The sequence below is a fragment of the Dipodomys merriami genome, unplaced genomic scaffold, assembly GCF_024711535.1.
Source record: "Dipodomys merriami isolate MVZ:Mamm:240054 unplaced genomic scaffold, mDipMer1.0.p SCAF_33, whole genome shotgun sequence".
In the NCBI taxonomy this organism is placed as follows: domain Eukaryota; kingdom Metazoa; phylum Chordata; class Mammalia; order Rodentia; family Heteromyidae; genus Dipodomys; species Dipodomys merriami.
The window spans coordinates 9,476,294-9,502,196 of NW_027204826.1; the positions used below are offsets into that span (position 1 = coordinate 9,476,294).

The window sequence follows — 25,903 nt, forward strand, 5'->3', positions numbered from 1 at the left end:
AGTGATGGGTAAATTGGTCTTGGTGCCTCCTACAATTTTCATGGAAAAGAAAATAGAAGGAGAGGAACAGGAAGAGAGAAGGAAGAGAAGGAGGAGGAAGAGAATGAAGAATAGGGAGAGAGACAGGGAGAAAGACAGTGGCAGAGGGAAAATTTCTGATCCTTTGGAAGTTTGGTGGGCAGGAATATGACTTCAAGAACACTTAGATTTGGGCCTTGTTCCAGTTCCGCTTTTGTTCCTTATTAAAGAATAATGTTCTTGAAATCGCAAGTGGTCAGGGAACTAACATTGGCTGGCCACAAACTCTCCACTCCCAACTGAATATTAGATCAGCCTTTCTCCCAAACTGATCTGGTTCTGGGTGAACAACTGCTCCTACCAGGATACAATAGACCGTTGGCACATTGTGGTCTCTGAGCCTGTTTCCTTCTCTGTGCACCTCACTCCCCACCCCCACCCCCACATACACACAAATATTGTAGATTTATGGCTGATTCTGCAGTGAGCAGAAAGACACTCACCCAGCCAGCAAGGACTTTCAACCACGGATTCATCAACCCTCACACTCCCATCTGAAAACAGGGAAGTTCATGGCAGATCTGACTGCTCAAGAACCCACATACCAACCTCCTGTCCTCCTTCCCCTCTAGCTCCATTCGGAGACCCAGCCTGGCTGTGACTGGGTCAGACACACGCCTTTACCTGACAGTTCAGTTAGACGAACAAGCAATAACTTCCTCGCAGCTCATCTCACGGGTCAGGCGATAGAGCTCAGCCACACAGTGCCAGTCCCCAGCAAAGGCATTGAGGTGGCATGGATGGTGGCAGACCAGTCAATAGTCATCCCATGGGATCAGCAGAAGGGCTTAGCTCCATCAGCGAACATGGCTTTGGATCAACCTGCCTCATAAATGCAGACCACTTGCCTGAGCGCATGCCCTTCCCCCTCCCCACCACCACTCCCTCCCCCATTTCCCCTTGGCTGTTGTCAGGAGCTGCTCAGATCCAGTTCTCAGGTTGAATGAGGACACCCTACTTTGAGATTAAATGTGTCAGGCTTACAGGCATGCCAGACACTCCAGTAGGTTTTAAGTCTTTGTAGGCAAGAATCTTGTCATTTTCTTTTACTTTGTGGCAATGTAACTTTAATATCTTCCTAGCCTGGATGTTTATAAAAAGACATCTCAAAAGTCAGGTGAGACAGGTTGCTATTCCACAGCCCAGAGAAAGAGAAGTTACTAAGTGATTGCGTGTTATTTCTGATCATGTCTCCTGCAGGCCATCCGGTGGTACTGTTAATTAAGGCTCTTAATTGCATTTCTCATTTAGCGTTTAAATAAGATGATTTGCAGGTGGTAAGAATATACCAATTGTTAGCATACACATTAGCATCTTTATATCATTTTAATTTCATAACGTTCATTGTAATACATTTCATCTAGACTTAAGGGCATAGCTACTTTATGCCAATAGAACCATTTCACATTAAACCAGAATTACTAAATATTAACCATTTTAAAAAAAGCATTGGGGAGCAGGTAGGGATCCAAGTTAAACAAAGCATCAACAAGGTTTCGTATAATAAACTTTGGCAACATGGTGAGTTATTGAAGCAATAACTCACTGGTTCTGACTCTAAATACACTTTTGAGAGCCTTAATTTGCAAGTATTGCTTCCGGTATTTATACTTCATCTTTCACAGTTTCTACTTTGAAAGCATTTAACATGTTTTATTAAAAATTCTTGCCTGGTGCTGGTAGCTCAAGCCTGTAATCCTAGCTACTCAGGATCTGAGGATGATGGTTCAAAGACAGCCAGGAAAGTCCATGAGATTCCTCAACAAATTACTCAGAAAAGCTAGAAGTAGTGCTGTGGCTCAAGTGGTAGAGCACTAGCCTTGAGTAAAAACAGCTCAGGGACAACACCCAGGGTCTGAGTTCAAGCCCCAGTACCAGTGTATACACACACAGACCCACACACAGACCCACACACAGACACAGACACAGACACACACACACACACACACACACACACACACACACACCAATTTATTAACAGTTGTATGCCACTCCATTTGTTTAACTCTTTAATTTCTTTTCATTTGAATTTTATATTTTCAACATTCAAATGCTGAATGTTTTATCATAGAGAATACCCAAGTCATTGTTTAGTGCTGCTATTATATTTTCATTGGTATTCCCATGTATTCATTGCTAGTATTTAGGAACACAATTCATTTGTGTATATTTAGAAATATAATTCATGTGTATTATCTGTACAAGATAACTTATTATTACTATTATTATAAGTTATTTATCCTTTCCTTCTGATTTTCTACATAAACCATCATGTCATCTGCAAATAAGGATAATGTTATTTCCTTCCTTTCCAATCTGTACTAGAGTTCTGTTTTGTTTTGTTTTTATTTGTTTCACTGCCTAGGATTTTTAGCATTCATAATAATGTGAGTAAGCACCCTTCCTATTCCCCATCCTTACAGAGGTCAAGCATGCAGTCCTTCATTATTGCTATGTTAGCTGTATTGTTTTTGTAGATGTTCTTTACCAAGTTGAGGAAATTCTTTCTAATCTTAGTTTTTTGTGGGGTTGGGGGGGGGGGGTTGGGGGAGTGGCAGTCCTGGAGCTTGAACTCAGAGCTTAGGCACTCGCCCTGAGCTGTCTTTGCTCGAGAGTAGCACTCTACCACATGAGCCACAGTCCTGCTTCCAGCTTTTTGATAGTTAATTGTAGAAAAGAGTCTCACAGACTTTCCTGCCCAGACAGGCTTTACACCTGAATCCTCAGATCTCAGCCTCCTGAGTACCTCGGATGACAAGTGGTCTGCAGACACCCATTCTAAGCCTAGTTTTACCAGAGTTTTATTCATGGATTTTTCCTCCTTATTTTGATTATGTGATTTTTTTTTCCCTGCTGCAGTTCATCAATAGGATGAGTTATTTTAATTGACTCAGTTTCAAATGTGGAGCCAACCTCTCATCCCTGGAATATATCCCACTAGGTCATGGTGTATTATTATTTGTATATATTGCTGCATGCTATTTGTTTACATTTTGTTAAGAATTGGGCAGCAAATCCATGAGAGATGTTGATATATATATATATACATACATTTTTGTACCCTTTTCATCTCGTTTTGATAGTAGATAATACTATTTTCTTGAGGATATTGGATGGGGTTGTGGGGCCACCTTGTTCTGTTTTGTTTTATTTGAAACAGGGTTATTGCTATGTAGTCTAGACTTGCCTTAAACTCTCAATCCTCTAACCTTAGCCTCCCAAGTGCTTGGTTTGTACATGTGTCCAATAAAATCCTGCTAAAATTGTTTTGGGGGTGTTAACTTTCGTGTAGCACTTTGAGTGGCAGTTCTAGATATCATATTACCTAGATCTACCTCATTAAAGTCACCTGGTATGGACATTTACCTGTCTTTTTGCTCCTCATAATACAGTTACCTTAAATATTTACTCTACAGACTTTGAGATATACAGACAATGTTGCAAATGTCGCTTCTGTCAGATACAATTTAGAAAACTCAAGGGGCGAAAGAAGGCCTCCTGAATTTGCCCATCCTTGTGATCTTTGTTTTACTTGAGAAAGCGTAGCCTCTGCATTGGCATTCGCTGATGGGTGCGACAATGGAGCAGAACACACACCTGGTCCCTGCCTTTTCTGGGCTGCTGTTCTAAAGTGAGCTTCTGTTCCAGGTCGCCTGAACTGGTGGTCCACTGTGTGCACAAGCTGTAAACGGCTTCTTCCTTTGGCCACGACAGGGGACGGGAACTGCCTTTTACATGCCGCTTCACTGGGTAAGCGTCACGGCACAGCAGAGCGTGGCAGGGCTTCGAACACAGCCACAGGCTAGTCGAGTCCCAATGTCACTGTCCTTTGGAATAGAGCCTACAGTCATGGCCCTTCTGGTCAAGCATCTGACTGAATTCATATGAGAAAATCCCTGTCTTGATAGATACAGCCCTTGAGCAGGAGCCAAACAAATGGGAATTAGAGACAGTCGCCTACAGCATCCAACTTCCTGGAGGAGGCAGAATCTTTAGTGAGACTTGAAAAAGTTGAAAAGAGAAAAGAATATTCCAGGCAGGGAAACTATACAAAGGAGAGAGGCAGGAATCAATAGTGCATTAAAAATCAGGTTGAGCAAGGCTGGTTGGTTATGGGGTTTCCAAATTGAGAGCAGTCTACAATGAACATAAATTAATGCATAGAGTGGTATAGGTACCACTTGGGTAAATCCCAGGAGACTTGACACAGTCAAAACATACATAAGATACATCCCCAACCTTCCCATCAGAGATGTGAGCTTTTGGATCATAAATAGCCATTCCAGCAGGTAGCTTTAATTTTTTTTTAAGTATATTCACTACCCATCTAAGGGGTATGAATGCTTTTCTTTCTGCTTATCTGATGTATACATTTCCGGATTATTATTAATAATCCTTTCTGCAGAAAATCTTGCTAAGGTTTTGATAAGAATTGATTGGTGTGGATGACAGTATTTGGCGATATAAAGAGAGACCAAGGTCATAGTGACCTTCCGGGAATCAGTCATCCTTGGTAGGCCCAGCCTTACATGCATAAGGCTGCATCTATTTTGCTAGCAAATCTGGATTTGTACCAGAAGCCCAGCTGTGCCTCATCAGTCCTGGAGGACAGTCTCTGTCACTCAAAGGAAAGTGTAGTTTCTTATTGGTCAACCTCACTTTCCCAAGTAAATGTAGCTTTAAGGGGCACCTCTGCTTAGATCTGTAGTGAAGCCCATTCAACAAGAGGTAGGCTGAGATGAGACCCAAAAGGGTTTGGAGGAAAATGCATCAGGGTCAGGCAGGGTCAGGCCCAGAGGAGACTGGAGACCAGAAACAAGGGAAATTTGCATGGGCCTGGCTGCAGTGAAGAGAAATACAAAGGCAGCCCTCTGCTGCTTCCTTTCCATGACAAAACTAGCACATTCACTTATTGTCATTCAAAAGTGCTGGACACTCACCATGGTAAGAAAGTAAAAGTCATTAATCGTATATACTTAGTGCTGTCTGTTTTCAACATTTGATATGTTGCCTTCCGGTCTTTTGTTACTTTTTCAAGTGCAATTATAATCCTTAACTGTGTTCATGTTCAAAATCCAATTTTTTAAATTTTCTTTCAATATAGCTTATTGGCTAGTACTCTACCAACTGCCTCCAACTCCTATAGTTTTACTTGGAATTGACAGATAATAATTGTCATGGTATGTGGCTACTTTTAAGTTTTATTGAGAATTTTCCATGCTATTATTCTCATTTAAAAAAAATAAACATGATTTTAGTAGTTAATCATCATAATGTCTAGGATTACTAACATTTCTACTATTACTGGATATATTTTACATTTATACAAACCCTAGAGAAGGATTATAAAAGGAAGGACTATCTCATGTGTGTCTAACAGCAACCTTGTTGCAAAGTCTCAGACTTGGCAATGGCTTTATCCTTGAGACACTTCAGTATATAGAGTCGCTGTCCCCACCAGCACCACGTGAGGGCAAAGGCCCTGTGCCACTGTGGCAACATCCGATGGTGTTTTTCCAGGAGCATGATGGGCCTCCCAGCCTAGGAAGGAAAAGCCTCCTTCCAGCTTTGGTCTCTGCAGAAGAGCACAAGCCATTGGCCCAGCAGGGTTGTCCGGGCCTTTTATAAGAATACCAAAAAAAACAAATGAAATGGTCGCCAGTGGCTCACCCCTGTCATCCTAGCTATTCAGGAGACTGAGATCTGAAGATCGCAGTTCAAACCAACCCCAGGCAGGGAGGTCCATGAGACTCATCTCCAGTGAACAACCAGAAGACAGGAAGTGGCACTGTGGCTCAAAGTGGTAGAGTACTAATGTGTAGCTCATACGCCATTGATCTTTTTATCCTAGTACGTGTGTCGAGCAGCCCTAATCTGAAAATCCAAAATCCAACTAAATCCTGCAGGTAGAGAAATCTGTGCCACAAAATTATTTTATTCACCCAGTTATTAAAACATAAATTACCTTCAGGCTCTGTGTATAATGTTTTGGGGAGAATAAAACAAATGTATTTCACCCTTAGTCTTTGATCCTATACCCAAGATCTCTTACTATATGTGTGTAAGTCTGAACAAACCTAAAATCCAAACAGCTGGCCCCAAGCATTTCACAAAAGGGTACTCAGCCTTCACTTTGCTTCCATTTTGTGTTGGCCTAGCTAAACTCCACAGAACCAGTATTAACCATAATGACCACCTAACAGTCACCACACGCTTGTTGAACGTCTGCTGACACTGAGCTAGGAGCAAAGCTTTGAGGCAAACAAGGAGATTCTGTATGTGAGAGGCATTTGCGTTCAGAGAGCTGCAGGTGCCTGGAGTGTCCCGGATCACGAGGCCTGAGGATAAGCCATTTGCCTCCATCTGTCCTAGATAGAAAGACCAAAGCCTGGGCAGCTACTCAGCCCACAGAAATCTTTGGCTACTGAACATCTAAGGATCACTGGCAGCCTGAGCCTCTACAAACAGGACACAGTTCCGGTCACACCCTCTGGAACCTCCCAGCTCACTTGAAATCCTCTCTGTTTCCTCTCTACCTCATCCCAACCATCCTGGCTCTAGCTACCTTTCCCTCTTGCCTTTTTCAAGTATGCTAAATGGGCCACCCTCTAGACAGAGCCTTGTCCCTGGCCTTTCAGTCGCTTGAGATGGCAGCTGAGCTCCTTCCTTCACCCACTCCCTCCTTGGCTCTGGTGTCTCCACCCATTCATTCCATTAACAAATACACCCACTCTGTCTTCATCAGCTTTGTCTCTGACACTGTATATTATGGGATCATTTAATGGCTGGCTCACTTCGCACTCTCTTACAATGTGTGTTCTGCATATTCCCAGCACCTTGGATGAATGCATGGATGCATGCACAGATGGATGGATAAGTAGATGGATGATAGATGGATAGAAGCTGGATGGATGGTTGGCTGCATGGGTAATTGGATGGATGATGATGAATGGGCAAATGGATAGAGGATGGGTGCATGGTAGGATGCGTAGATGGATGGATAGATGGATGCAAGGATAAATGGATAGAGGATGGATTCATGCATGCCTGGGTAAGTGGATAGATGGTGGATAGATGGATGGATGATAGATGTAAGTGAATGGATGATTAATAGGTGGATAAGTGGATGGATGATGGATGAATGGATTTCCCTCATTCTTTTCCTTATTGGCTGCACCTCTCTTCAGTGCTCCTCCCATTGGTTGCATTTCTTGATCACGTCTGAGCTGTGCAGAGCATTCACTCAGAGATGACTTATTTATCTTTTTAGTATGCAACACAAGGAGACCCTCTCCCTGAAAGGCAAGCTCCCTCTCCTGGTCCAAATGTATGCAGAGCTATCCACGGATGCACTGTTTCTCAGAGTTGAGAAGCCTTCGGGCTTCAGGCACGAGATCCTCAGCCCTTGGAGGAAGCCAGGATGCCAGTGGCAATCCTGGAGTGGAGCATTGCATGAGAGCATGTCATCAACGTGTCCCCAGAGGCAGTCTGTCACCATGACCTGCACGGAGAGCATAGCATCTCTCAAAGCAAGCTGGCATAGCGAGGGTGGGTAGCCACAGGTCTCAGAGCGAAGCAGCAGCTGTCTTGTCCGATATTGTTCTCAGTGAGAGGGGTTTGGAGAGCTGCAATCTAGCAATGAGAACTAAACAGCTCACTGACGCTGCGATCCAGTGTTAGTGTACAGATACAGCAGGCCAGCCTGACCGGTCCAGACTTGCCCATTCTTCATAACCCCTTCCCTCCCCCGCCTCTTCTGTCATGGCTTCTGGCTGCAGGGATGTGGGGTTTTCATGACCGGGACCTGGTTTTGCGGAAAGCTCTGTACACCATGATGAGGACGGGCGCTGAGCGGGAAGCCCTGAAGCGGAGGTGGAGATGGCAGCAGACACAGCAGAACAAGGAGGTTGGTGCCCGCTGGCCTGGCTGGAGTCCGGGATCCTCACCAGGTGCAGCCTCTGGCCCCCCTGGTGTCCAGAGCTTGGCTCTCTCTCAATCCCAGTCTGTCCTCAGCTCAGATGAGCAAGGTCTTCCTCCACTGAAGCCCATGTCAGAGGAGTCCCGTGGCCACGGCGTAGCCTTGGTAGACACCTCCCATGCTGGTGTAATTAGGAATTGTATGGTGGTCTCTGTCAGTGACAGCCGTCGGCCCCCCCTCAGCCTCGGTGTGTGAGCTCAATTGAGAGAGAATGCTGGTCATCCTAACTAGAGTAGGCATTAGCCCTTTACTTTCTTAGGAGAAGTTCTGCTTGCTTTCTGCCCTGAACTTGGCCACTGTAAACTGTTCATTGGTCAGCCCCCAGCCAGGTGCTTGGATGGATGGATGGGTGGATGGACAGATGGCTGGATGGGTGGGTGGGTGGGTGGGTGGATGGATGGGTGGGTGGATGGACAGATGGATGGGTGGGTGGATGGACAGATGGATGGGATGGGTGGGTGGGTGGGTGGGTGGATGGATGGATGGATGGATGAGTGGAGGAATGGATAGATGGGTGGATGGAGGGATGGATGGATGGATGGATGAATAAACCAATGTATTTGCTTCATTCTTTTCCCTACTGGGTGCACCTCTCTTCAGTGCTTCTCCCATTGGTTGGGTCGCTGGACTGCATCTGAGCCCCCAAGCTAATATTCTCTCATCCCTGCCCCCGGAAATGACCCACTGTGGATGGGTACACTTACAACAATTCTGAAATTCAATGGGGCTTCTGAAAACACACTGTCCTAGCAAGGGAGGGAACCATCAATGATAGATGCATCAATCCTGGGTCCTAATGGGACTTAGATCGGTGCAGATGATCCACTGTGACTACCTGGGGAGGGAAAGAGAGAGGATGGTAAGGTCTTGCAGTGCCAGCCCCCTCCTGAGCCCATCTCCCTCTGCGTCAGTCAGGGCTGGTGTACACGGAAGAGGAGTGGGAGCGAGAGTGGACTGAGCTACTAAAGCTGGCATCCAGCGAGCCACGGACGCACTTCAGCAAGAACGGAGGCTCTGGAGGGGGGTAAGTACTACCTCTGTGCTCCCCAAAGGACACCTCAAACTTTTAGACACCTACAGCCTAGAACAATGTTGAAAGAAGAGGTGTAAGAACATGGTTCCCCGCCCCGCCACGTATAGACGACAGAAAGATTGTAGCTTTCAAACATCCCTTTGTATTAGCATTGCAGCATTTTCTTTTTTGTTTGTGTGTGTATGCGCATGTGCACCAGACTGGGACTTGAACTTAGGGCCTGGGCACTGTTCCTTAGCTTTTTCACTCAAGGCTAGCACTCTACCACTTGAACCACAGCCTCACTTTAGCTTTTCGGTGGTTATCTGGAGATAAGAGTCTCACCAACATTTCTGTCCAACCTGGTTTCAAATTGCAATCCTCAGACCTCAGCCTCTTGAATCGTTGGGATTACAGGCATGAGCCACTGGTGCCCCGCTACACTGTGAGACTGGTATATGTTCTTATAGCAAGTGTTACATTCTGAACAAGGTGGCAGCACACTTCAGGACAGGCGTGCCCACGCTCCACATGCCCTGGAGGGGACCTGGGACTGCTCATGCCCACAGCGCCATTGTACACACCAGGCTCTGAAGACTCTGGCTGCTGGGTTTGAGTTTTCCCCTACTTATTTAAAAATGTGGCTTCAAGTCACAATGAAAACAAAAGATCCTTAAAGCAGCCCAGCATTTCCCAGAGGAACTCCATTCATGTTCGTGTCTGGCGGACCTGGACTGGAAGACAGGATCCCCGGAGAGGGTGGGTGCAGTTCCTCCATCCTTCTCTTTCCCTAAGCCCCAGCAGGAGCCAGGAGGACCCAGGCAGGGGAGGGTCTGCATAGACAGATCGCACGTTCCGAGCCACTTCCTTCCCCCACCTCTCAGGATTGAAATCCAGGCCTCCTCTGCCCTTCCATCTGGGCATTTCCTGAAAGGCTCCTCAGGCGTTCACGATCATGGATGCCGCCGGTCAGACTCTGATGCTCTTGGCATCCTGGAGTCCTGAGGGTTGATGCTTTCAGTCTATGCTGTGGAGCGTGGAGATGAGCAGGAGAAGAGACTCCATCCTGCCAGGCCCCACTGTACCCTTGTTAAACACCCCAGAGAAACACCCCTGCCCCAACTGCCACACTCTCTGATGAGCTACGTACAGAGATTCGTCATAATGGCGGCCCTCACCGCTCTCCAGTCCATCCCGACTTAGAAGAGAGCTAGGGAGCTAGGACTTGGCATTCACCATGGGTAGGTAGATGGTGTGTTTACTGGCCTTGGTTGACATGGCTGCTCAGGACTGTGGAGATAGGATCCTGAGGAAGAGGAGCTCAGACCCTCTACAGAGTCCTCTGTGTTTCCCCTCCGGGTCTGGACCAGTGATGGCCTTGCTCTGCTTTGTTGCCTAGTGTGGACAACTCTGAGGATCCCGTGTACGAGAGCCTGGAGGAGTTCCACGTGTTCGTCTTAGCCCATATACTAAGACGTCCCATAGTCGTGGTAGCAGACACAATGCTGAGGGACTCAGGAGGAGAAGGTAAGAAAGTTCCGCTTAGAAAATAGCTAGCAGCACATGATGCCTAAGCTCCAGAGGGTCACTGAGCATCTTTCCCATCATTCCAAGCGTTTGGGGGTTTTCCTTGGTGGTAGGGATGGGTTGGGTTTGAGGAGGGGGGTAGCGGGGGGAGGGGGTTGTTCTGCTTTGTTTTTGCTTTTTGTTCGTTTATCCTTCTGGTGGGAGCAGGGACTGCCTTGCAGGAATCGGGCCCCTAATGTACACACACCCGTGATCCTCAGATCTCAGCCTCCTGAGTAGCTAGGATTATAGGGGTGAACCACCGGCACCCAGCACACATGCAGTTTCCTTGTCTTTTTTTGTCGCTTGTGGGGCTTGAACTCTGAGCCTGGGCACTGTCCCTGAGCTCTTCAGCTCAAGTCTAGCGCTCTACCACTCGAGCCACAGCACCACTTCCAGTTTTCTGAGTGGTTAATTGGAGATAAGAATCTCACGGACTTGCCTGCCCAGGCTGGCTTTGATCTGTGATCCTATCTCAGCCTCCTGAATAGCTAGGATCCCAGGCATGAACCACCGGCACCCGGCATACATACAGTTTTGTTGGCACACATTTCAGTGAATCCTAAGAAAGACATAGGTCCCAGAAATCATAGATTTCCAGGTAGGGCATCGATGCACGTCAGTGCACTGCCATCTTGGATGGCAGTGTTGTCCCCACCAGGGGGCTCTGTGTGAGTCTCAGGGCAGTCGGCAGGCCCAGCATAGGTTGCCATGGAAACACCCCCACCCTAGTCTTCACAAGGTCTGTGTCCCTCCTCACGCCCTCACCCCTGACTGTGTCGGCAGCATTTGCACCCATCCCATTTGGAGGGATCTACCTGCCCTTGGAGGTGCCCCCAAACCGATGCCACTGCTCCCCTCTGGTCCTGGCCTACGATCAAGCACATTTCTCAGCCCTTGTGTCCATGGAACAGAGAGACCAGCAACGAGAACAAGGTACAACCTGGCTCCTGAGAGGCAGGGACAGGGTGGGGCCGGGCCCTGGGAAGGGCGGAGGAGGAGGGCAGGAAGTGGGACTGGCCAACGGCCTCCAGGTGCACAGCTGTGTACACACTGCACGCCCAGCAATCGTGGGTCTTGCATGAAATGACTCTGTATGTGTGCACGCGCGTGTGCACGTGCAAATGTTTTTTTCTATAAACAACAGCATCCACGACAAGGTTTCATCTAAGTACCAAACAAATGAGTCCACCACTCTCAGAGAGACTTCACTATTTGCTCCCTTTCACATATATGTGGGTGTGTATTCATGAGTGTGTATTTTGTCCTTTTGTTTGTCCTGGTACTGGGGCTTGAACTTTAGTTGGGGCTTTTTTTGGGGGAGGGTATCAGCTAGCACTCTATTGGTGGAGCCACAGCTCCACTTCTGGCTTTGGGGTGGTTGATGAGGAGAAGAGTCTCATGGACTTTTCTGCCCAGGCTGGTTTGGAACCATGATCCTCAAATCTCAGCCTCTTAAGTATCTGGGATTACAAAGCCACTGGTACCCAGCCGTTTCCATCATCCTTAATTATGTAACATTTAAGTTTCAACGGGTACCATAATCCTTCTACCTGAAGAATTTTCTTCTTTTTTTTTTAATTTAATTTTATTTTATTTGTGAACATACTGTACAGAGGGGTTACAATTACATGGGCAGGATAATGTGTACATTTCTTACCAAGCATTGCACCCTCCTCCTTTGGTTTACCCTTCACATCCCTTCCCAGCCTCCCCCCTCCCCCCCAATCCCAATCCTTCTCCTTCCCCCTCTCCCCCTCCCCCCCGCACTGACGTTGTAAGAATTTTCTTCTTAACATTTCCTCTAGTGTAAGTTGACAGGAATTAACTTACTCATTTTTGTTTGAGAAAGCTTTTTTTTTAACGTATTATTACCTTTAAGTAGTTGTACAGAGGAGTTTGAATTCAGCATGAGTTTGTGAGTACAATGCATCTTGATCAATGTCCCGACCCCACCCAGTCCCTCAAATTTTCCTGATACCATTTTCACCTGTGTACATTGAATATTATGACTGTTTTTGCCCACCTTCCCTCTCTCCATTCATCTCCTCCCTCCCTTCATCTCCCCTCCCACCACCAACACATATTCCAGCTTCCTGATACTCATTTTGTCAAACTCTTAATTGTTCAAAGGAGTGACACTATTAGAATCCTCACCCACATGCATATACCAAACTTAAATTAACGTTTCTAGATGTATATAATTATATGTATAGATATATATGACCCTGCATATGCTTACATATATATATATGTATGTATATGTAAGAGAAAACATTTACCCTTTCTATGTCTCCTTCATAAAAGCTTTTTCATCTTGGATGAGTATAAGATTCTTAATCAGCAGGCTTTGCTTTCATCCCTTAAAAGACTGGTATCTTCTGTCTCACACACACCACACACACACACACACACACACACACACACACACACACACACACACACACAATCTCTTGTACTTACCTTTGTTTGCCTGTATGTGTCTTTTTTTTTTTTTTCTGTCTTCAATGTTCTCTATTTGTCTTTGGTTTTCACAAGGTTTAAGATGCTATGCATAAAGATATTTTATTGTTATTTTACATATTTGGTGTTTCCTTAGCCTCTAGATCCATGATGTGAGCTATGTAATTTTGGAAATTCCTAGGTTATTCCCTTTTTTTGTTTTTTGTTTTTTTTTTTGTCAGTCATGGGGCTTGAATTCTGGGCCTGGGCACTGTCCTTCAGCTCTTCAGCTCAAGGCTAGCGCTCTACCGCTTGAGCCACAACGCCACTCCAGTTTTCTGAGCGGTTTATTGGAGATAAGAGTCTCATGGACTTTCTTGCCTGGGCTGGCTTTGAACGGTGATCTTCTGATCTTAGCTTCCTGAGTAGCTAGGATGACAGGGGTGAGCCACCAGCACCAGGCTGTAGGTCATTCTTAATTTGAGCATTTCTCCTGTCTTCTCACACTTCTTCTGGGCCTACATTCACACAGATCTTAGGCTCTTGGTCATTGCCCTCAGCTCTTGTTTCCCGCCGCTTCTTCCTCTTGGTATTTCAGTTTGGGTGAGTTCCATTGACCCATCCTGATGTTCACAGATTCTTTACTGAGCTGTGGGAAGTCAATGATCAACCCCTCAGAGCCATTCTTAGGCTATGTTGTGTTAGGTTTTCATTTCTCACATTTGATTCTCTTGTAAGAGATTTCCCCTCTCTGCTGCAACCAACCATCAAATCCTCCGTGGCATCCACCTTGTCTGTCAGCTTCTAACTTACCAGTTGGTTACTTTTTGTTCAGGATTTTTGTTGTTGTTGTTGTTGTTGGTTGTGGGGCTTGAACTCGGCCTGGGTGCTTTCCCTGAGTTCTTCAGTTCAAGGCGAGCACTCTACCACTTGAGCCACAGCACCACTTCTGGTTTTCTGGTGGCTAATTGGAGATAAGAGTCTCATAGACTTTTCTGCCCTGGCTGGCTTCGAATGGCAATCCTCAGATCTCAGCCTCCTGAGTAGCTAGGATTATAGGTGTGAGCCACGGGTGCCCAGCTCTGTTGGTTATTTTTAATTGTCTGCCCCATCATTTCAACCTCTGTGTCACATCTGAAGTTCGTTCTGTCCACTGCTTTGTGTCTTATCAATGCATTGTGTTTTATATATTTCCTTTCTTATTCCTCATAGTTTTTTGTTGTTGTTGTTTTGAAAGCTAGTCACCATCTTAAAAGATAGTAAGACGGAGGTGTAAATCGATTTTACTCCTGGAAATAGTCTCTCTCTCTCTCTCTCTCTCTCTCTCTCTCTCTCTCTCTCTCTCTCTCTCTCTCTCTCTCTCTCTCTCTCTCTCTCACTCACACACACACACACACACACACACACATACACACACACACACACACACACACACACACACACACACCTATTATTTGGCTTTTAGTGTCCAGGTATGAATCAGTCTAGTCAAGACAGCTGCAGGATGTCATCCTTCCTAAGGGATAGAGATACTACACCTGTCTAAGACAGACAGATGTGCTTCATCAGAGCAGTAAGAGAACACTGTCCCAATGAACTTGGTGCCTGTAGCTCAACCTCTGCCCCGGAAGCTTTCCTTCCTTACTGCAGAGGACAAGAACCTGAGAGACACTCTCAGAGTTCTTGTCCATCTTCTTTGTGAACAGCATGTAAGGCCCAGGGACAGAGCATGCAAGTTTCTTATGTCTTAACTCGCCAGGGTCTATATTGTCTCAGTGGCCCATATTCTTCCTTTACAAGTTCAGCTGTTTTAGCTGAATTCTTCCTCCAGACCTCTAGCTGAGTTCTCCCCCCCTTAAGCTCATGTCTGTCTCTCCTTGAAAGCGTCTGCCTGTCCTTAGATTTTTGAGCTAGCTGAATTATGTTGGAGCCTCTGCTCTCTGGTCTGTTTAAGACAAGCTGTGAATTTGCCTTGTAATGGTGACATGGCTTTTTATGTCTCACACAAAAACGCTCTTTCTTCTTCAGAAAATAAGTATTCAGACTATGTTCAAGCTAGGTTGAAATTGTGCCTATATGTTTCCAGGGTGAAAAGATACCAGAGAGACCAAAAAAGAAAAGAAAAAGAAAGAAAAGAAACAAAACTCTTGAAAGCATCTGCTATTCTTAATAGCTGCCACCAGAGGGCAGTCTGCCACTTGGCTATACCTCTCCCTGGGTGAGGCCAGGTTTCCAATGGGGATCTTCACCTTGCACCCTGAATGACAGAAATGCTCAGTGAAGTCAATACTCATGAGGAAAGCCTGTTTTGGGGGTCTCCCTAGCATGCATCCTCCCTAGTACAGGTCCTTGGAGCCCTCCAACTGGCAAAGAGCTTGCCCTCTGCAGAGATTAGAAGGCTTTTTTTTTGGGGGGGGGTTGTCAACATGGGGCTTGAACATTGGGCCTGGGCACTGTTCCTGAGCTTTTTTGCTCTAGGCTAGCACTCTACCACTGTGAGCCACAGCACCACTTCCAGTTTTCTGGTGGTTCATTGGAGATAAGAATTACACAGACTTTCCTGCCCCGGCTGGCTTTGAACTGCGATCCTCAGATTTTAGCCTCCTGTGTCGCTAGGATTACAGGCGTGAGCCACTGGTATCCGGCTCTTTGTGGTTTTCCGTTACTGTTGTTGGTATTGGTGTGTGTGTGTGTGTGTGTGTGTGTGTGTGTGTGTGTGTGTGTGTGTGTGTGTGTTGGGGTGTGTGTGTGTGTGTGTGTGTTTCTGTCTGTCTGTCTGTCTGTCCTGGGGCCTGAACTAAGGGCCTGGGCACTGTCCCTGAGCTTTTTTGCTCAAGATTAGAGCGCTACCACTTGAACCACGCATCTACTTCTGGCTTTTTGGTAGTTAATTAGAGATAAGATTCTCACAGACTTTCCTGTCTAGGCTGGCTTCGAACCTCAATCCTTAGACCTCAGTATATCTTATGAGTAGCTAGGATTACAGGAGTGAGCCACCAGCACCCAGCTAAGAAAGCTCTGTTGGTCATGGGGCCTGAACTCTGGGCCTGGGTGCTGTCCTTCAGCTCTTCAGCTCAAGGCTAGCACTCTACCATTTGAGCCACTTCCGGCTTTTTCTGCTTATGTGGTGCTGAGGAATCGAACAGGGCCTCATGCATGTGAGGCAAGCGCTCTGCCACTGAGCCACCTTCCCAGCCCAGAAAGCTTTGGTTTTATCTCCTGAGTGTAACCAGTTTCCAACAGATACCTCTAGCATCTTGCCCAGGGCCTGAGAGGTAGCGGGGACCCCTGGAGGTGGCAGGCACTAGCATCTGAAGGTATTTCACCACCTCCTGGTTGCTGAGACCAGCAGCACCTCTGCTCCAGCACAGCAACTGAGGATCAGAATTCCCCTGAGCCCCTTGAGCAGGGAGGTGAGGAAGATGGGGGTATGGAGATGGCCTAGTTTATCGGGAACAAATCAAAACGGGAACAGATCATTACTTCATACAGAAGAGGTTGGGCTCTAACGCAGATAAAAGTCTGTTGCCAGTGTTCCCGGCTGACAGGCAGCTCCTCTCCCCCCAGGGATCCAAGACCCACGCATGTCGCCTTGTCGCCACCTTCTTCTCTAGGCAGCACAGATGGAGAAGGGGAGGAGGGGCGAGGAGCCTCAGCCCTAGCCACGCCCCACCACCTTCCCACGTCACAGTCCCTGGGTACAGATGCCAGGGCGCAGGGGGAGGGAGGGTGCAGTCATAGCTCAACCCCCGAAGGAGGTTGACAGCCAGACCTGAACTGCCCACATTGCCCCCACCAAGAACTGCCTCCAACAGATTATTGCCGTCTAACACTGCCTGATTGTTTTCAGAGTGAGGAGAGATGGGTATTTGGAATGTTAATTCTTGGGTCTTCATCCCGGACTCTCAGAGTAGTCCTTGCAGACTTCAGGGAGCTGTGCTGATCTAGCACGTGGGCCACAGTGAACAGGGAAGGAAAGCCTCTGTCTCACCCACCCCGACTCCCGGGTGGGAAGCCAGGCCCAGCCCTCCATGCGTGTGTAGTGACTCGTGGAACCATGGGACAGACTCCTGGACATCACCCCAGGGAAGCCGGCCCCTGAGCTGGCCTGCAGACTTCTCTGGGTGTGTCCATCCCAGAAGAGTGGACACATCAAGGCAGAGCCTCCCCCAACCCGATCCTGCACTGCTCTGGCTGACCTCATTTGGGGTGAGGATGGGGGAGGGAAAAGGTCATTTGTGCTGTTTCTCTTGAGTGACACTAGAGGGCAGCATTGAGTCAAATGTTCCGTTTCCTTAGCAGACAAGCCAGTGTTGGGAGTTCTCCCTGTCATGAGGGAGGGTGGAGGCCCCCAAGAAGGAGGGTGTATTGGGGGTTCTTCATCCTACTTCTTCCTGATGACTCCTGACAGCGCCCTTAGAAGGAGACATTAGGGACCCTGCCCCCCCCCTTCCTGGGTCCCACATCAGCTCAGGGGCTCCTAGCAGACACCTGCAGGACACCTCCCCTGCCTCTTGTTTGCCCTTCCTTCCCTGGCTTTTGGACGCGTTGGTTAAACCGCTGATCTGTTTCCAGCACCGCTGAGTTTCCTCTTGGCGGGTAGCTGCCAGATCCCAGGCACTGACGCCCTGGGCAGGGGAGCAGGCCACGCACAGGGGGCAAAGTGCTCGGGCCCAGTGCAACACACACACACACACACACACACACCTTAGAAATAACAGGCAGATGCCTAGAAGGGCGCTCGCCCTCCAGCAGATCCAAAGATACCCAGGGTCCAGATGAAGCCTCCAACTGCTCTTGGAGATATCATCGCAGTTCTAGCACGCAGTTCTAGCACGGGGCTGGTGGCTCTCACCTGGAATCCTAGCTACCCCAGAGGCTGAGACCTGAGGATGGCAGTTCAAAGGGGGGGGGGGGGAGGAATCCATGAGACTTTCATCTCCGGTTAACCAGCAAAAGGCTGGAAGCGGGGGGTGTGCTTAGGGGGTAGAGCAACCAGCCCTGAGCAAAAACAAAACAAAATAAAAAACAAAAAAACCCAGCTCCCCGTCGTAACTACCACTTGGGAAGCATGTGGTCTCCAGCTCCAGCTCCCCCGCGCTCCGCCTGTCTCCCGGGACACCGGTCCTCCATCCAAGCCACCCCCCCTCCCAGCTGGCCCTGGGCGCCACGCGAGTCTCCTCTCTTGCAGCCGTGATCCCCCTGACAGACTCGGAACACAAGCTGCTACCGCTGCACTTCGCCGTGGACCCGGGGAAGGACTGGGAGTGGGGGAAAGACGACAACGACAACGCCAGGCTGGCGCAGTAAGAGCCGCCCGCCCGTCCCCGCGCCCTGGGGGGGACAGGGGAGGGGAGGAGGAGGACAGGGGGAGGACAGAGGAGGGGAGGGGGAGGACAGGAGGAGGACGGGGGAGGGAGAGGACAGGGGAGGGGAGAGGGAGGACAGGACAGGGGGAGGGAGAGGACAGGGGAGGGGAGGAGGAGGATAGGGGGAGGTCAGGGGAGGGGAGGAGGAGGATAGGGGGAGGTCAGGGGAGGGGAGGGGGAGGACAGGAGGAGGACAGGGGGAGGGAGAGGACAGGGGAGGGGAGAGGGAGGACAGGAGGACGGGGAGGGAGAGGACAGGGGAGGGGAGGGGGAGGACAGGGGGAGGGGGAGGACAGGGGGAGGGAGAGGACAGGGGAGGGGAGGGGAGGACAGGGGAGGGGAGGGGGAGGACAGGGGGAGGGAGAGGATGGGGGAGGAGAGGGGGAGGAGAGGGGGAGGGAGAGGATAGGGGGAGGGGGAGGACAGGGGGAGGGAGAGGATGGGGGAGGAGAGGGGAGGACAGTGGGAGGGAGAGGATAGGGAGAGGGAGAGGACAGGGGAGGGGAGGGGGAGGACAGGAGGAGGACAGGGGGAGGGAGAGGACAGGGGAGGGAGAGGGAGGACAGGAGGACAGGGGGAGGGAGAGGACAGGGGAGGGGAGGGGGAGGACAGGGGAGGGGAGGAGGAGGACAGGGGGAGGACAGGGGGAGGGGGAGGACAGGGGGAGGGAGAGGACAGGGGAGGGGAGGGGGAGGACAGGGGAGGGGAGGGGGAGGACAGGGGGAGGGAGAGGATGGGGGAGGAGAGGGGGAGGACAGGGGGAGGGAGAGGATAGGGGGAGGGGGAGGACAGGGGAGGGGAGGGGGAGGATGGGGGAGGGGAGGGGGAGGAAGAGAAGGAGGAAGGGGAGAGGGAAAGGAGTTAGAGGAGGGAGAGGGGGCGGGTGGCCCGGCGCTCCCCCGGAGGAGAAGGCCGCCCTGTCCTTCCTTGCGCCCCTGTCTGTCCGTGCGTCTGTGCTTCCGTCCGGGGCCAGCTCCGGCCTTTTCACTCAGTCTTCTCTTACATCAGCTTCATCCTGTCGCTAGAAGCCAAGCTGAACCTTCTCCACAGCTACATGAACGTGACGTGGGTCCGGATCCCCTCGGAGACCAGGGTGAGACTCGCGTGCGCCCACCCCCGACCCCAGCGCCGGCCTGGCCACGGTGCGCCGTCCGCGGGGCTCCCCGCGCCCCCGTCCCCCCCACACCCACACCATCTGGCTGCCCGGCAAAGACGCCCCAAGTCCGGGCGTGGCCAGCGCCCCTGGCCCTGGCTGGGAACAGCTGTAGGAACCCGGGGCGAGCGCGCGCGCGTGTGCTCGCCAGGGGATTATGTTTTCGTCCTCTCCTACAGAAAGGTGGGAATAAACACGCCCACCCCGAAAACACCCCGCAGGCAAGTCACACCACCCAACTATCTCTGCCGGCATCGGAACACGGTGTGCAGCGGCAGAGGGGAACTCATTATAGACAGGGGGGGCGGGGGGTCCCTTGGCACAGCCCGGCATCCAAGAGCGCCAGCCTGCAGCGCCCCCGCCCGGCCCCGCCCAGCCCGGGCAGCGCGCTCCCCGTGGGCGGGCGGGAAGCCCACCTGCCTACCCCAGGAGGCCGCCGCCTGCGGGGTGGGCGCTGCTCCCCAACCCCACGCAGAGGGTGACTCACGTTTTTAAGTACCGACCTGTTGCGTGTGCCATCTCCGCGGGGAACTCCCAGGGAGAGGGATCTGTAAGGCGTGCTGGCAAATAATCCCCTCCCCAGACACCAGTTTCCAAAGCCAGGCGGGGCGGGGCGCCGCCGGGGCCGGGGTTTCTGCGCCGGGCCGCCCGCTCAGAGCACGCACTGCTCCTCCCCCTCCCCCCCTGCCCCCCTCACCCGGGAGCCATCAGGCCCCACGGGGTTCCCACCCGCAGCTGCCAAGGGCACAGGTGTGAGCCCGCCTCTGAGGTGGCCCAAGGCTGAGCACTGGTGGCTCACACCTGTAATCCTAGCTCCTCGGGGGCTGAGGATGGAGGATCGAAGCCAGCCTAGGCAGCGAAGTCCATGGGAGACTGTGGAGCTCTGATCTCCAATTCGCCACCAAAGAAAGCCGGGAGTGGAACTGTGGTTCCCAAGGGGTAGAGTGCTCGAGCCAGAAAAGCTCAGGGACAGCGCCTAGGCCCTGAGTTCAAGCCCCCGGTGCGCGCGCGCGTGCGCACCACACACACACACACACACACACACACACACACACACACACACTCACGCAGACACAGGAATGCACTGGAATACAACTGAATGCCTGGAGCACTCCGGTGTACCAGGATGCTCCTTCCCGGCCCTGGCATGAGGGGTGGGCAGCCCTGGATCTAAGAGCAGCTGGACCCAGGTCCGCGCTGCAGCGAGCCGGACCCTTGGCCAGGCCAAATGGAGAGTTCTCGGCAGACCACTCTGGCAAGGGCCCCGCCGGCCCCCAGGGAGCACCGCTACCTCCCACCACCCCCTCCCCAGGCCTCCTCCCCGCAAACTGCCCCCCTCCGCTCCTTCGAGGTGTCAGACCAGCCGGGCTGGCGGCCTGACCCTCCGGCCCAGCCGCGCCGCGGCGGGCAGGAAGGAATCTCGGCCCGCGAGGGGGTGAGGCTGCCTCCCACCTCCGCCCCGCGCTGATTGGCCCCGGCCGCGCTCCACGAGGCCTTGCCCTCTTCTGATTGGCTGGTCCCCATCAGCGGGTGTCCTCCACCCAGGCGTGGTCCTTACCCGGTGCGGCTTCACCCCACCCCACCCCCACCCCTCCAGTTTTCCCCGCCGAGCCCCCCAACTTAGCACTCCGTGTTCCCAAACGGAGATCGGAACCCCTGGAGTGGCTCACCATCCCTTAGTCTCAAAGTGGGGCCACGCAGACAGCACGGCCAAGGGTGGAAAGCCAGAGGCGGGTCCTGCTGCCCCCTCCACTGTACCGAGGCGCCGGGGGCGCTCGGCCCGTGCTTCCCGGGGCTCCGAGTCCTCCACTTCCCGGTGGCAGAGTCAGAGGTCAAGTGAGCGCAGCCCGGGCTCGGCCGCTAGGTGGCGCTGCCGGCAGGGTCGGCGCCGGCGCGCTCGGCGGGCGGCCGCAGGCCCCGCGGCCCGGCTCGGGCAGCGGGACGGGGACCCGCGGGCTCCCGTGCCACGCACCACCGCCCCGCTCCCACTCTGGGGACTCGACAGGTGGCCTCCAGCCTCGCCCCCCCCCACACCCACACCCACTCAGACACACACATCACCCGGGCCCGCGGGGGGACAGCTAACCCCGTTCCCCCCTTGCCCTTCCTCCCCTCCTCCCCCAGGCTCCCCTGGCCCAGCCGGAGTCCCCGACGGCGTCGGCGGGGGAGGACGTGCAGTCCCTGGCCGACTCGCTGGACTCGGATCGCGACTCGGTGTGCAGCAACTCCAACAGCAATAACGGCAAGAACGGGAAGGACAAGGAGAAGGAGAAGCAGCGCAAGGACAAGGACAAGACCCGCGCGGACTCCGTGGCCAACAAGCTGGGCAGTTTCAGCAAGACGCTGGGCATCAAGCTCAAGAAGAACATGGGCGGCCTGGGCGGCCTGGTGCACGGCAAGATGGGCCGCGCCAACTCGGCCAACGGCAAGAACGGCGACGCGGCGGAGCGCGCCAAGGAGAAGAAGAGCAAGTCGCGCAAAGGCAGCAAGGAGGAGCCGGGCGCGTCGGCGAGCACGTCGCCGTCGGAGAAGACCACGCCGTCGCCCACGGACAAGGCGGCGGGCGCGTCGCCGGCCGACAAGGGCGGCGGGCCGCGGGGCGACGCGTGGAAGTACAGCACGGACGTGAAGCTCAGCCTCAACATCCTCCGCGCCGCCATGCAGGGCGAGCGCAAGTTCATCTTCGCCGGGCTGCTGCTCACCAGCCACCGGCACCAGTTCCACGAGGAGATGATCGGCTACTACCTAACCAGCGCGCAAGAGCGCTTCAGCGCCGAGCAGGAGCAGCGGCGCCGCGACGCCGCCACGGCGGCCGCCGCCGCCGCCGCCGCCGCTGCCGCCGCCGCCGCCGCCGCCGCCGTCACCACCGCCGCCACCGTCACCACCGCCGCCACCACCCCGGTCACCTCCACCGCCAAGCGGGCGCCGCGCAGGCCGGAGGCCGAGAGCGCGCCGGCCGCGGAGCGCGCGTCGCCGGGCCCGCCGGCCGCGCAACCCACGCAGCTGGTGCTCAAACTCAAAGAGCGCCCGAGTCCCGGGGGCGCGCGGGCGGCGCGGGCGGCGGCGGGAGGGGGCGTGGCCTCCCCGGGGGGCGGCCACCGGCGGGCGGGCGCCGGCGGACCCCTCCCCGGCCGCAGCCCCCCGGCGCCCGCCCGCCAGAGCGTCATCCACGTGCAGGCCGCGGGCGCGCGGGACGAGGCGTGCGCCCCGGCGGTGGGCGCGCTGCGGCCGTGCGCCACGTACCCGCAACAGAACCGATCGCTGTCGTCGCAGAGCTACAGCCCGGCGCGCGCCGCCTCCGCCGCCGCCGCCACCACCACCCTGCGCACCGTCAACACGGTGGAGTCGCTGGCGCGCGCCGTGCCGGGCACCCTCCCCGGCGTGACCGGGACCGGCCCAGGGACGACCGATCACAAGTCGCAGACCTACACCAACGGTTTCGGCGCCGGGCGCGAGGGCCTGGAGTTCGCCGACGCCGACGCGCCGGCCGCGCGCTCGAACGGTGAGTGCGGAGGCCGCGCGGGGCCCGGGCCGGCGCAGCGGCGGTGCCAGCGCGAGAACTGCGCGTTCTACGGGCGCGCGGAGACCGAGCACTACTGCTCCTACTGCTACCGCGAGGAGCTGCGGCGCCGGCGCGAGACGCGCGGGGCCCGGCCCTGAGCCCCCCCCCCGCCACGATCCCCCCCCTCTCTTTCTTTTCTCCCCCCCCTCCCCATCCCCCATTCTGTCGGTGTGTCTTTTTTACATGCCCAGGTCCACCGAAAAGGCCGGCGCCTCCTCCTTGTCAGTGCCCCGTGTACGTGTTTGGTAAACGTTCCTAATGGTGCCTGAACCTACACTGACGCCACTCAGGTAGTAGACGGATAGGAAATAAGTCATACTGTTGGAAAGTGGGTTTGCTAGCCTAGCATCTGCCTCGTACCTGTGGAAACTCAACAGCCATTGCAAGAGTATTTTTGTTCCTCTATACGAGAAAAATAAAGAAATTCGCAGCCCTTTGTTTTTAGAAGGGAGTGTTTTACATGCTTTTATTTTTTTTCCTTTTTTTTTTTTCTCCTTCTTTCCTTTTCTTCTTCTTCCGACCTCTGCCAGACAGCGATCCCCACGCGTGCGTTTTGGTTAGCACCCAGCGGGGGAGGGTGGGGAGCCCCCAACGCGCAAGCGCAGCTCCGGCTGGGGCGGAGCCTCTGCCAGCTGTGTCCCCCCCCACACCCACACACACACACCCCGGACGTCCAGACACAGGACAGACACCTGAACCGGGCAGGACGCGCGCGTGCGCACTGTGGCCCTTTAGGATGACACCACTTCATTCCATAAGCAAATAAATAAATAAAACCTCCCTTGCCACACACACACAGAGCACCCCCACCCCCGGCTCGAACCCCATTCACACACTGCCACCCCAGCCCTGGTAGAGCAGGCACCGGACAACCTACCTCGCAGGGCGTGGTGAGGTGGAGGCCACCCATCCCGGTTTCCAAGGCGACACCGGGGGTCCCCAGAGCCAGGTTTGCAACTCCTGATGCGGATGGGCACCCCCCCACACACACACACACCCGGGGGAGCAGACACGCCACCCTGCTCCCATTCCTCCTGCCAAGACACCCCACAGTGGACCCGTGTGGGCTGGGGGCCCCGCAGGGAGTGGAATCACATGGACACCCCCCCCCAACCCCAGCAGAGAAAAGGGCCTGAGCCCCCACTAGGCAGCTTTGAACCTGGCCGGAGCCACACACACACATACACCCCAAATTTCCAAAAGTTAAGGGCTGAAGGAAGGAAGTCACCCCACCTCCACCACATCTGGGGTCAGCCAGGTAAAGGGGCTCCCTGCGAACGAGGGGGGTCGCCTCCTCCACCGGGCAGGGAGGCGCGGCCCTCCCGCTCCCCCACCCCAGGGAAGGGGGGCAGCCTGGTCACTGTTTTGTTGTTTTTGTTTTTTGGTGCCTCCTACACTTCCTGAGGAAAATCAAAACCAGAGACTGTGTCCTTAGCTCCCTTGTTTTGAACAGCAATATTCAGCCTCTTCCTACCAATTACCTCTGGAGACTTCCAACCTTGGCCAAGAACCACGCGGACCCGTCCCGCCTCCCTAAGGGAAGAGGGAAGGATGCTGGCACACCTTTAGATCAGTGCCCCTGAAATCCTCAGAAAGGAGAAGGCGCCTGGCTTCCCTCGGGTCCGCATATCCTCAGAGAATTCAGGAAGTGGGTCCTCTCTTTCACCCAGCTGAACTGAGCCGGACTCTCCGGAAAGAAGGCTTCCTCCCCTCCCCCCCCCCCCCCTTTCCAACATAAAGAGCAGCAAAAGCAAAAAAGTTTAAAACTTAAAAAAAAAAAAAAAAAAAGATGGGGAGGGGATTTTTTTTTTTACTTACTTGGCAAACTATAATAAAATAACTGATTATCTCCTTGTGTAATTCCTCTTTGTGGTGGTGTTTGTTTTTGCTGTGGTTGGTCACTTATTGCACAGCCCGGGGAGTGTGCCATAATTGAATCGAGCTTTGCTTACGTGGTTTCTTCAATGAAAATTGTGTGTGGAATGGAATCTTGAAGAAATAGTTTCAAGGTTGTACTTCTCATGCCAAACAAGATAGTCTCGATGTGTGATGATTGCTAATATTCATATCCCTAATTAGGACCAGTGGGGTTTTTTTTGGGGGGGGAGTTGTTACTAAAGGGGGAAAAGTCGTTTAGAAAACATCTCTCATCAAGAGGATCTGTGGCAGATGTATTTGGACTGGTTCTTTTGATGTGTGTGTGTGAGACAATGCTAGGGCTTGAACTCACGGCCTAGACACTGTTCCTAATGGGGTTTTGATGTTGTTACTTGTTTTTTTTTTTTTTTTTTTTTTGCTCAAGGCTAACACTCTACCACCTGAGCCACAGCTCCACATGTGGCTTTTTCAGTGGTTTACTAGAGATAAGAGGCTCTGGAATGTGTGTGCAGTGGCTGTCTTCCATCCACCATCTTCAGATCTCAGCCTCCTGAGTAGTTAGGATTACAGGCATGAGCACCAGCTAGACAGATTTTTGTTTTGTTTTTGTCCTGGGGCTTGAACTCAGGGCCTGGGCACTGTCCCGGAGCGTTTTTGCTCAAGGCTAGCATTCTTCCACTTTGAGCCACAGCACCACTTCTAGTTTTCTGGTGGTTCATTGGAGATAAGAGTCTCACAGGCTTTCCTGCCTAAGCTGGCTTTGAACCATGATCCTCAGCCTCCTGAGTAGCCATGATGACAGGTGTAAGCCTCCGGCGCCCAGCTTGTACTGATTCTTTTAGTCCCATCATGCCAGGCAGCTGCC

The 25,903-nt window shown here is 52.5% G+C and overlaps 1 protein-coding gene across 4 annotated transcripts in view; it reads left to right on the forward strand.

Annotated features, from left to right (window-relative positions):
* Otud7a (OTU deubiquitinase 7A) overlaps positions 1-23,619 on the forward strand; it is a 177,074-nt gene extending 153,455 nt beyond the window's left edge. For 2 of the 4 annotated variants that reach the window (XM_070043096.1, XM_070043097.1), the window contains 8 exons: positions 3,727-3,828; positions 7,857-7,984; positions 8,968-9,080; positions 10,468-10,595; positions 11,421-11,570; positions 18,268-18,382; positions 19,454-19,538; positions 21,723-23,619. In XM_070043096.1, the coding sequence (XP_069899197.1) occupies positions 3,727-3,828; positions 7,857-7,984; positions 8,968-9,080; positions 10,468-10,595; positions 11,421-11,570; positions 18,268-18,382; positions 19,454-19,538; positions 21,723-23,258 (2,357 nt within the window). In that variant the 3' untranslated portion in view covers positions 23,259-23,619. The remainder of the gene's footprint in view (positions 1-3,726; positions 3,829-7,856; positions 7,985-8,967; positions 9,081-10,467; positions 10,596-11,420; positions 11,571-18,267; positions 18,383-19,453; positions 19,539-21,722) is intronic. The other 2 variants (XM_070043098.1, XM_070043099.1) reach the window with 2 other exon arrangements.
* The last annotated feature ends 2,284 nt before the right edge of the window (positions 23,620-25,903 follow it).